The following is a 12,886-nucleotide window of genomic DNA, read 5'->3' as shown; positions in this document are numbered from 1 at the left end:
TAATGTATGGAGTTTTGAGTTTTTCATTTGTCGTTATGTTGTAAGATTGAGAGTAAGAACGAATTTCCTTTCCTGCTGAGGACAAGGTTTTCTATGTTTTCAACTATTGGGAGAGTTTTTTGTTTAGACATACTTAGGCACAGCTGTTGGTCTCCATGTTTTTTAATCAAATTCACAGAACAAGTTACAAATTGATAAACAATTAATTATTTTCCACAATTATTTATTGATTATACAAATATTAGAAAACTACTGTTACAAAGTTACGCTTGCTCTTAACATTATAAGAAATCTAAGGAGTACCTACTAAAATATATAAATACCGAAGCCTTTATGATAGCCGTGACTGTAATCAGCTGACAGCACATACATGTAAGTGGACTGCACGTGTAAAGCGAGTGTGTGTGTTTGCATATGCCGAACAACCGAACCACCGAACTGTTTTGATGCGTTTTCGTTTTTGTTTACATTTCCAGTTTCGGTGAGCGGGCAGAATGCGAGGAGAAACTGTTTTTACGTTTTTGTTTTGAGTATTCCTTCTAAACACGAACACACACAATTATATGTATAAATAAACGAACTTGTATGTATGCGCTCGCATATGCACACGAGTATGTAAGCATGGGGATGTGTTCAAGTATTTTTGATTCATTTGGCCTCGACCGTGGCCACTTTTGTTATGTCGGCGCTGTTATTTACAGTCTGTGAGTTATCGCTGTTAATCGCTGACTTTTTGGGTGGTATGTAAAACCACAGTGCGCCAAAGAAAAATATAACAGACAGCGTTTTGCCTACCAGCGCTAGCAGCCACATATACCTAGAATGTATGAATGTATGTATTTATATTATTTTGTTAGTTTTTGGTTAAAATATAATTTTTACTCACTTGCTCATGTTGTAGTTGTCGTAGACCAAACAAGCCCCCACACCGCTGCCGTCTTCATCGCAAGTCTCCTGCCAAAGAATGCATGAATCATCAATGAGCTTGCCGAAAACCATTGGCGCTGGTATAGTACCGAAAAGCCGCACTTTTATCCACTGTATACCGAGTGCAAAGGAACGCTGATCGTCGCGCACACACCTGAAGTTGTTGTGATTAGAATATCATATGTACATATGTGTGTAGTAAAGGTGCAGTGAGAATTAAAAAAGATAAATATTAAACAAAAATAATAAAAAAATTTAACGCATTTTTTGAAAATAAAACAAATTAGCAAACAAATAAGGAAGCGCTAGAAGATAGGATAGTAAACACAATTCAGAAATAAAAAAAGAATGAAAACTCTTTTTAGTAGGCACTTTATTAAGTGGGCATCTCCATTAACCATGCACATTGGCCGGTCCCAAAATTTGTTGATGTTTATTAAGTACAATCCATTAAGCGGACAACTCTATTAACTGATCAGAAAGGCTGGTAACCAGACGTTAAAAAACAACCTTAAATTTATTATTTTTTCCAATGAAATTTATTTGTTTAACATATTCAAAACTAAACCTCAAGTATAATCCCTTGGATTCTTATACCGACAAAAACGTTTACGCATTTATTCGTAAATAAAATTTTCACTGTTATGAATGTTCTTTCTAATGATAATAAACATTGTCAAATTTTATGTATCTGAGTATTTTGTTTAAAAAAGTATTAAACCTCGAAATGGATCACCCTTTTTGATCTGATAGTTAAATTAATTTTGCTAAGAAATCTTACATGTTGACCGATTTGGATGGTATAAAACCAATCGGAAGTTTTAAAATCCTATGTCAGGTATATTGGAGATAGCAGTAGTATAGACCTGATTTTTTTTTATCATCAACAGAAAAACATGCTCTCTGAGTTTTATTAAAATACCTGATGTACCATGCCAATATATGTATAAGGAGCAAAGTCAACCGGAAGTTTTTTAGACTTATAATATACATATACATATGTATATGGAGTCTAGGGCAAGTTTTCACCAGATTTTATTTATTTTAAGCACAAATATACATAGTCATTAAAAAAACCCATTCCTGCAATTTCATAATGGCTTAGGGACTAAAGAAATTATTAATCTCATTCAACCCATTTTTGATACACAGACAGAATATTATCAGGAAAAGATTCTCTCAATTCTCTTTTATATATCCACACATTGTTCGCTGGAGCTTCAATAGTTGTGGTCCAAATTAAACAATTTTTTGTCAGAAGGTGGCACAGTTTTATCCCGCTCTCGCGTCGAATTTGTTTTGATGTCATCAGTTTACTTAAAACTGTTTCCGCGGAGCGGTTCTTTGAGTTACTATATCAGGTGAATACGGTGTTTGCTCAATTATATTTGTTGAGTGTTTGGCCAAAATTTTACACAAATAAGTTCAAAAATTTTGTAAAATCCGACAAACACTACTGAGGTCGACTGACATAAACAGCTGCTGTAAACATACTGGTTGACAGATCGCGCTAATTTTTGACATCATAATTAAGGACAGTTGTACCAACCTAGGAAAAAATTTACCTGTCTTCCATATAAGTGGGAAATGAGAGGGGAAATGAAGAATTCCCGATACTTTCTTGACTGGGTATATACTGGATACTGAAAGAATTAGAAGGAATTTAAAATTGTGCTAAATAAGATAGGAATATCAGAACAATGTTAGGTGTCTGTGTGTTTTTTTTTTTGAATCATATTACTCTTATTGGAAAATCCTGTATTATATCCTAAATATTTATGTTAATAACATCAACCACGAAAAAATGACGAAAATCAGTATATTCATTACATTAGAACTAGCGGGACGGAAATCGTTATGTTAGTTATACGGAGACTACACCGAAATCTGGACCGATTTTATTCGTATTTAACGCTAAGTTATATTGTGCTCAAGGAAACATGTAATATCATACATATTGACCAATACTTGTATATACCAAATAAAGTCAACCGGTAGATCGAAATGCAATATATTATGTAAATTGGAGCTAGGCGCAGATATAGACTGACTTTATTTCCTTTTGACTTTGAAATAAAGCTTGCAAAGTTAAAGAAGCAAACATGCTCCAAAATGGCTTTCCATATGAAGTAAGTAGATGTGGTTGGAGTCAAATTCAGATGTTGGGATAACTGTGGTATCGAGGCACAATGGTAATAAAAAGAAGAGATTTGCCTATAGATGAAATTACTCTTTAAAGTAACGGTTGTTAGGTGAACATATAAACTCTTGTGTAACATGTTTCGGAAGTATAATAAAAACTGAAATTAACTTAAAAAAAATCGAACAGAATATAATTTTTTCGTAATCACCTCAGTGTAGCCGACAGTGCCGGCATTGTCGACAGGAATGTAAAGAGCATCAGCACAAAACACAAGCCCACGAAATACGACAGGTAATGACAAGTAGATTTACACATCAGATTCGTGGCATCTGGAGCGTCACCACTATCAAACAATTGCTTATCGATGCACGAACAATTCGTGTAAATTTTAACCTGGTTCAGATGATATTCCTCAAGGCATCCAGCGAAGCATGGACTATAATAGAGAATACCATCAGCGCCACAAATCGGTTCATAATTCAATTTACTGCAACCACAGCCCACATTACAACTCGATTGCAGCTGCATGCCCAAGTAAGAGCGTTCCACGCCATCTGTCAAATTTGTCATTTCCTTGGCACTGTCTTTAAGCACTTCCCTGCGATACTGTGTTGTGACACCCGCAAACGCCAAATTCGGACAGGAGAGCAAAAAGCAAGATGTAAAGAATGCCGAAATCGTTGTCATAATCAAACACATTTTTATAATATTGGCGCAGTTTAGTTTCAATTTTTTAATTAGATAACCGCCGAGGAAAGTGCCACCACCTCCTGCGGGCACTGTAATGAGTCCCATTAAGAGCGCGGACCAAACTGGCGAAATACTGAATTGATTTTCGATTTGTTTGGGTAGAAAGGCTGCGAACCCGGCGATTACTAGACCTTCTGTGGCACCGGCCATATTCAGACAGAAAAATGTGGGATTCTTCAGCAATGATAGTAATGCGCTTGGCATGTCTTTGAGTTTGGTGAATGGCTGCTCAATTTGCTGTCCATCGGCATTGTAGGCTTCAGACACTTTTTGTTGCTGCAATTCTTTAGCTCCCGGCAGTGATGATGGATAACCGAATATCGGTATGGAGAGTAGAAAACAAGCAATCGCTGCAAAAATGAAACCAATCCACCAAGCGCCAATCCAAACCTTGCTGGAGCTTGTCAGACCTAAGCTATTAGAACAGAAATATTTTTATATTAAAAAGTTTATTATATGTTTTTCAATGTTATTTAAAAAATCAATTTGATATAAAAAAATGTAAAACTTAGGAATCGGTGGGCGCAAGCTTAATTTGTACAAAAGTACTTTATTAAATTATGTGTACAACATTATCGCACGATTTTCTGAAAATAATTAAACGTCTTAATAATTCAAGTGAATAACCCTCATTACACATCTGGCGTTGTATTAAGCAGAAGTCATATTATAGAGGGGATAACACACCCTTCTCATCCTTCAAGATCCTTTTCTTGGCAGAAACTAATGAAAATGTGTCAAAACGTAATTTTTGTTATCTTAAGTGGAATACAGAATAATTAATGTTCAGGGTTACATAATAGTTTGAAGGGATTTGCATCCAATAATAAGTGTCGCCCTTTGAGAGTGGGCTGCTGTAACTCTTCCTTATAAAGCCTTAATCTTGGTAGAAAGATTCAAATGTTCGTACAGTAATAGGTAGAATACAATGTTTCAACATCTTAAACATGAGTGAAATAGGATTTTAAAATTCAACTCTGTTTTTATATTTTTACGGCTAAAACAAAGCGGTGTACTTTTGCAAGAAGTGTTGGACTTCTTTAGAAACAACAACCCAACAAAAGCTCTCTTCAACTCTGTCTTTATTCTATTTACCTTCGCAGAAAAAAGGAGTTAAATCCAAAGATCCCGAGGCCACACTGTAGCTGTAGATATGCGATCGTGAGAGGAACTTATAGCAACAGAAAACGTGTCTAAGTAACTTGAAGAAATCGTGTGGAGTTGACTCTTCCTTGGTCTGATAAAAATCCGGTCCTTTTCGGTTTCGTAGACCCGACCCTAAAAAGTCAAAGGAATTCAAAACGAAACACTATAAGAAGTTCAAAGGAAAATAGAGGTGAATCTTGGAAGTTTAGTCGACAAGTTAAGTAGATTTTGGAAGGCACTGGTTACCTAATTGACACTGAAATTAGTTGCAAATGAAAAAAAACAAGAACATTATTAAGAGTTCCTGCGATCTTTAACCTATACTGCTTTTCCCTTATTCAATTTATCTTATTCTGTAATGTTATGGTGGAAGCGTACTTCCCATTCGGATTACATGTGACTTCTTGCAATCTAAACTCTGGAGAGTTGTTTGGTTCTTTTTAGGTTGTATTCTACTAGATATGACTTTGAGAAGGCCAAGAACTTGTAGATTTTTTTCCTCTTCTCGGAGCGTTTTTTTATCGGCTTGGTAGAGGCCGCTTTATTAGCCATATAATACGCACGATCCAGAAATACATACAAAATGTATGAGTTTTCTGATTATTTAGCTATATGTTGATATCTACCTGACGGTACGAACGCTATTACGAATCAAAACGAAATTGCTCAGTGAAAAAAATAACAGCTTTACCGCAGTTAAAAAGAAAGATATTCTACATTTTCTTAAATATCAACGAAAACTGTTTAACAAACATTAGCAACAGAGAAAACCCTAGTGTAAGAGCTTCCGCTTCACTTTTCTACCATCTTTGTAATATCTCTAAGTACGTAGAAATAATTTCTTTTCAATTGCAAACGTGTGCGTTTTTCTATCAACATCACCTTGGCAATAAATAAGGGATGAGCCGCTAACAGGGCTGACACCCGCGCAGCATTTAATAGTTCCAGTCACACTTCCATGACACTGACACCGGCAGAGCTTATGAACCCCAGTGCAGCTTTGTCAGCGCGGCATAAGCATAAACAACATTGATGACAGCGGAGAAATTTGTTTTATGTGTCCCTGGTGACAAAGTCGCAACCACTGTATACAGTGGAGCTTCAAAAAGGATTTATTATGACATGGAAACGACCTGACTTGGCTTGGCTTGCTGGCATAGCGCGCAAAGCCAACATCCGCTAAAAGAAAACACCTGTAGCCATGCACCGTTGCCCACCCCCAGCAGCAACTGGCAGTCAACAGTCTCTCACCTCGGCATTTTCGCTTATCGCTCGCAACCACAAAATTAGACAAATAAACAAACAGTACGTTGATATTTTCTTCCGCAGTTATTTTATGTGTTTTTTTTTTTTGCTTTTTCACGCATTTACATGTGGTTTTCTTACGCTTAGTACTTACTCAGAGGCATCCACCGTCATGAACTCGGTATAAATCAGTAAAAGCTGCCCGCCAAGCACATAACCCACGGCAGGGCCAATTATCGCCATCGTGTAGAATATACCTGAAATGAATTATTACAACAATTATTGCGCTAAGCTTGCTTAGGTCATTACAAATCCACAGGAGATGGAGGTGTTTATAACCGGCTTTAAAATTATAAAAGCAATTATAATAGAAAAATGCAGCAGCGAACAGAACTCTACATCAAGTGTATTTTTTTTTAAAGAATTTTGCGGTTTAAAATATGATAAACGAGAATATGGTAATCCAAATTAAACAAATAATATTACCTCGAAATTGTTTCGTGGTAAAGAGCGAGTGGTAACGCCGAAGTTCTTATCGAGACTTGCTATGAAATTGTATACCACTTATCTATCATAGTCGAGAAAAATAAATTTGCCAGATTCTTCGGCAACAGCACGCCAATCTTTCAAACAGTTAATGGTATGATCGAAGACGAAGATAAGATTAAAAAAAAAATCGATTTTGGATCAGAATAACCTTTAGTATCCTAAAAACGTTATTTAATTGGTGGTATAGTAAAAAAAATTGTTAGGACGTAAATCTTTAAAAGCGACTTTCCCGAAGCTATAATTCACAAATGGCCGAAGTTTTAAACGTAGCTTCACAGTAAAGTTATTATAACTTTTTATAAGTATTTTCTCAAAAAACGAAATTGTGATTTTGGCAAAAATTCTGAAGCGGCTTAAAAATCAAAACAATTATCAAAACTCTTATTTCTTTGATGATTCCTGACAAATATAACTTAGAAGGTCGTTCAGTCCACCCGTTCCGGAGGCATTCTTCACCGACTCTGACGACAGTTTTTCCGGAAGAAGAGAGTTCAAAGCCAATTATACTAAGTTAAAAATTATTATTAGAAACACGGTTATATCTCCGAAACTACTTGCCAGATAAACTTCAAATTGTTGGAAAATATTCCCAAATACAAGTAGATACATCCACCAAAACAAAACAAAAAAGCAACAGCAAATGTTTTTTGTAAATTCTTTGTAAACGGTATACAACTGTGGGTAAAAATAGTAAGACTTTAATTTGAATATCAGAAGGATCAGAGAAAACCATTTTAAAATATCATTTGGGCTTAAGAAAAGTGAAAGCACGATTGGTTCGAAAATCATTCATTCGAAAAACTCATAATGCACGACGTCCCTACAATCGCAGAAAACTGTTAGTAAAACCTTCCCATTCGACCTAACTAAACGCGCTTTTTTGCTCTTGACTCATGTGGCAGATTCGACTGGGCTGATTTAGCTGTGGGTTTCATGCCATAACCATAAACCCATGATTCGTCATCAGTTATGACCCTCTGGAGTTAATCTGAGTCGTCGCGGCCTGAGTCCAACTTCTTCTGAACAATGTCAACCTGATGCTGTTTTTAGTTAAACGTGAACAATTTTGACACAAAAAACAAAGGCGGACCAAAATGCGTTCAAGCAAAACAAAATCATATAGACGTGGCCCACTCGCGGTATTATTTGTATAAACCTTGTATGTATATGCAAGGAAATATTTTTTTTTTTTTCGAAATTCACATATCTTAAGCATAAAATTTTACAATGGTATTTTAGACAGCCTTCAGATAGTTTTAAAATTTTACTCGAAAAGTAGCAGCAAAATCTGCTTTCAAAAGAATTAAATTAGGAGAATGGAATCGGAGAGATTAAAATCTTTACATGAACCTGAACCAGCTAAACTTAAGTAAATCAGACTATATCCTCCAGAGGTTAGATATCAACAGTCACTTTCAGGTGACGTTACCCTCTAGAAGTGAATAGAGAAGAGGTTTAGGAAGAAAGGAGGATAACACCTCTATCTATACCGACAGGACCATAGTGGGATATACTCCAAAAATCTTGACATTTCTATCTACAATATATCCATCTACCAAACTCAGCCATCATCCTCAAAGCGGAAGTAGTAGGTATAGAGAAGCCATGTGGAGTTCTATTGAATAACTACGGGAGGATACAGAAAGCAGCCATATACATGGATAGCCATTCGGCATGGCTAGTCTTATCGACGCCACAGATTAATTCGAGCGTAGTAAACAATTGCAGCAAGGCTCTAAGGTCACTGGGAGGTCAACTCTACTTATCCATAATTTGGATTCCCGATCCCAGCAACATTTTCTGCAACAAAAATCCAGACAAGTTGACAAAGCTATGGATCTGACTTCTTTAAACGTATCCGAGGTGGAGTTATACCACGTCCGCGTGGAAAAGAGATTTATCTTCATTGTGAACAAGCAGATCTAAGCAGATGGAACTCAAGAACAAGTTGCAAGATACCAAAACAAATATAGTCTAGGTCTGGGTTCTATGTCTTTTTAAAAAAGGTCAGTAATAGTATACATATGTAGACTTGCGTGCTCTGAGAACAAGCCTGCCTGGTAATTGCCGCAGCTGCAAGGGAGAAGGGAATACTGAAACTGTTTTCTACTCTCCTAGCTCTATGACAAATACCCAGCTCTATCACAAACCCGGCAAAGTTAACTTGGAACCCATCAGGCACCTAAGCTTGAATGGCTGTCCTCCAAATGCATAAAGGATATAAGTAGTTTCATTGAGAGCACCAATGATTTGAGTGCAACGATACAACGGAATATTAAGATTATAAAGAAGGTCCTGGGATAATGCATCAAACGGGTACATCCAGCGCTAGATGGACTATCGTACCTATCTACCTACATACATACTTTTCGATTTGTCTCCGAATCTCTGAATTAATTTGGGTTCTAATATCTGAACTTTGGAAAGCACTCTACGCGTATAATAGTTGTTACTACGTTTTGAGACAATCATTTCTTTTTTCCATTTTCAACTACCACCCTAATGTATTTCCATATACTTACATACATAAGTATAGTTAGAAAGCACAAATACAAAATCATACAAAAAATGTCAAAATAATTTGATAAAATAAATTAAATTTCTTTGTGCCAAATCAGTTATAAGTCTTTTACTTTCAGAAACAATTGAGATAAACAAAATGCGTCGCAAACATTCCCCAACTTTATTGAAATGTGCGAACATTGCTCAACTAACGGCGTGGCAATTGAGTCATGGAGCATATTTTATAATTTCCACACAAGATCTGGATAGCATCAACAGAGTGTCGCCAATAAATTTACCCACTATCAGGCGGATCGCAAGACACAACGTCCTAACAGTCGCCCATACTGGCTGTGATAGCTGCAAAATAGAAGCGGAAACCCGCACAATGAGAAACGTTGGGTGAAATTTCCTGAATCAGCGTTTAAGCAAAGGAATTCGCGTACATGTGTGTGTGTAATGACAGAAATGGAGAAGTGCGTTCCACCACCTAAAGTGGGTCACAGCGACACTATTCAAATTGTCACAATGGCTAACAGGCGAAAAGAAAGGGAAGCTCACCCAAGTGCTCATGCATATGACCCTCTTATATTTCCGCTCGCTGGCGCAAATCGAAGAAAATGAACGCTCCATCAAACGGAATCAGGAGGCATTGTTTGTCGTCGTGTACGTAAACAAGAAAAGTCCTTTGTAGTTTAGTATATATTTTTTTTGGACGAGGCCAATAACGTCACAAATATGCGCTTACGCAAACAAACAACTATTTTTGAATTGATTGTTTGTCCGTCTGCGTGCCATCTACCAGCGCTCACACGCTACTTTATTGGCTGCTTGTCTATTTATCAGCATATTTACTGATTGCCGGCTGACTGTGCCGACTGTTTTTGTTGTCGTGACTGACAATTGCTTTGGGCCAATCGTGTCATTGTGTATGAGTAAAGCCGGCAACGCAAAGCGACCACATCAACCGCCGAAGTCAAGCAATCGTGTGAGGCATAAAGTTTTCAATTTTTATTAAATATTTTCAAAGATTTATTTTGTTTATTTTCGTTGTTTTTTTTTTCTTTTGTTCTTTATCTCTTTGCTGCGTTGCCTGTCAATAATGTTGCAAGTTGGCAACAAATAGCCGCAAAAGCAGTTTACTTACCCAAATACACAGAGGACATCTTCGTGGAGACATTCTCATCGATATATGTGACACCGAGGGTGAAGAGCGGCGAAGCGCCGGCACCATGCAGCAACTGCGCCAAAAAGAACAACCACACGGTCCAAGAAAGATTCTCTTGCTCAGCAAATGTATCGGCTTCCGAACTGCAAGTCTTTGTAACGGTATTTAGTTAACTTTTATTATATGCTACAAGTTGTGTTATTAAATAAAAAACTACTTATATAATTCATTTAATATGAGGGAAGCTCAATAAGTCAATAATTTTTTAATATCAAAAAATACGAATAAATTAATTTTGATAAAAACAAGGATATTCGGGCAAGGATGGGAACGAGCAGGTGATGCCCTCCTGCCTTCGTACATTCGAGCGCTGATCTGGGGGCTTCGTTCGAACTCAACCTTCTGGTCTAGAGTAGACACTGCCCAATTGGCTCTCACGGCTCACGAGTAATCAGCGTATTTACCTAACCTAACTTAACCCAAGGGTATTCGGTTCAAAGCGCGTTCACATATGATTGTCTCATTTTGTGTTGTTGCGGTTGTAGCGATTACCTAGAACCGGTTTGGGAGGAAAGTAATAAATTAGCTGTCATCGTTGTCACTTAACGGCAGGTCCAGGAAATGAGCGGTTTCGACGGTTTCGGACCAAAGGAATAAAAGATTTAGGTGAGTTGGCTTTGTGGGGCATGCAAAGAGGTGATTAGTATCGTGCGGGGATTCGATGCATGCAGGACAAGTTGAGTATGTTGGGGTCTATTCTGGATAGATAGCAGTTTAAACTGCTACAGTAACCAGAACGAAGCTGCGCTAGGGCCACACATATTTCATGTGGCAACTCGAGCTCTTGTTCTGCGATTTGGACTTGGGATTTTAGAGATATAGTGATTAAACAGTAGCGGGGAGAGGACACCACCACTGTTTAATTCTCCTTACATTTGATTGTTCAAATCGGAATACACCACCTCTTAAGTTCTGGATGAAACGAGATTGGTTCATTGTTCTCAAACACTCCTGCTGAGCCAAGGAGTTTTAATATCAGCATATTTATACCGTCTAGACCGATGGATTTAATGGACTTGTTGATGTCACTCAGAACAACTTCATCGGTAAAAGAAAGTTGTGGCAAGTGGTGCACAGTTTTATGGATGTTAATACCGAGAATTATGCTGCCTAATTGAGCTACTTGGGACCATAGAGGTTCCTTGTTGGCCTCTAGGCTGTTGTGGCGGCGTATTGCTCGAACTGGGTGCATTTTCGGCAGCCGTTGAGGCTATAGTCGTTTTAGTGAGTTGGCAACATGAGGCCGCATAGAACGTGTGGCCTGAGTAGGTCTTAAGATGGCTCCAAAAATTACATGAATTGCATATAATCGAAATGGAATTCTGGTAGAGCCTTTTTGCACAAACGCAGAAGAAAAATTTTCCGGGCCCCGGTTGGACTCAATGCTAGCAAGGATCAGGAGGATACAAAGTAAGCTTGCTGCTAGGTGTTGCTTTAATAATGACAGTATTAACGTGTTACTTACCGATCGAAACGAGGTTAGATCGTCCAAATGGCAGCACTTGACAAGATAAAATCAGGGTTTAATTCCGGTAACGTAGAAAAGGGTGTCGTGGGAATTGTCTAGATTACGATAAAGATACATGCGAGAACTTCATGTTTAGGTATTTAGTTTACTTTAGATAAAAGCACTATTATTTTAGATATTTTCAGAAGTCTACCAAGTTACTGTGAGTGTAATTATGGAGGCTCGTCAATTAAATCATAATGATAAATAAAGTCAAAAGGTAACTCTTCTTCTATCGTCTTGGGATCCAAATTTGTCAACCTTTTCATCACAACAAAGAAAATATATTTTACGCTGACTTCCATTCGCGTTCTAATAGACCATCGACAACTAACTCCTTATTATAAAAAAGACTAAAGTTAACCCTTTATTTCTTCATTCAAATCATTATCAGAACCAAGTCACAAGCTACATTTTTCGAACCCATATACTTATGGGATAGAAGCATGAACTAAGTCCGATTGTTTGTATTTTTGTTTATCAACATAAGGATTCTTCATTCTGTCAGCTGAACTTATTTGAAAGAGGAGGTTTCAAAGGCACCTTTTATATGCTGTAAACGTCATAATTTCATTCCTTCTAATGAAATAACATGCAGAGATTCTTGCATCCCTTTTCTGTAATGTCACAAGAACCGACTCTTCCGGGGTCCATTATCCATGATTCTGATAAGTAAGTTCTGCAGAATTATTATATTTTCCCACATGAACATGAGTTGACTTTACTTTTGAATATCATTTTAAGTTCATATGAGTAGGTTTTGTAAAGAATTAGGGGTTTCACATAGTCTCATAAAGTTATAAGTTATAACGATGAGTTCTTTGGGGTCTTCCTCACAAAGAGATTGAAAACGAATGAAAATGAGAGTGTGGGCTTAGAAAGAAATCGT

General features: G+C 37.2%; 1 protein-coding gene across 6 annotated transcripts in view; it reads right to left on the bottom strand.

The window, feature by feature from the left end:
* Positions 1–202: 202 nt before the first annotated feature.
* Positions 203–12,886, bottom strand: part of LOC105221774 (solute carrier organic anion transporter family member 4A1) — a 31,425-nt gene continuing 18,741 nt past the window's right edge. For all 6 annotated transcript variants that reach the window (XM_049454642.1, XM_049454635.1, XM_049454624.1 and 3 more), the window contains exons 4-8: positions 10,410–10,581; positions 6,366–6,468; positions 3,279–4,235; positions 887–1,081; positions 203–817 (exon numbers count right to left, since the gene is read on the bottom strand). In XM_049454642.1, coding sequence (XP_049310599.1) covers positions 649–817; positions 887–1,081; positions 3,279–4,235; positions 6,366–6,468; positions 10,410–10,581 — 1,596 coding nt within the window. In that variant the 3' untranslated portion in view covers positions 203–648. The remainder of the gene's footprint in view (positions 818–886; positions 1,082–3,278; positions 4,236–6,365; positions 6,469–10,409; positions 10,582–12,886) is intronic.

This window comes from Bactrocera dorsalis, chromosome 1 (genome assembly GCF_023373825.1).
Source record: "Bactrocera dorsalis isolate Fly_Bdor chromosome 1, ASM2337382v1, whole genome shotgun sequence".
In the NCBI taxonomy this organism is placed as follows: domain Eukaryota; kingdom Metazoa; phylum Arthropoda; class Insecta; order Diptera; family Tephritidae; genus Bactrocera; species Bactrocera dorsalis.
Note: the sequence above shows the minus strand (reverse complement) of the source record. Positions and strands in the feature narration are given on the sequence as shown.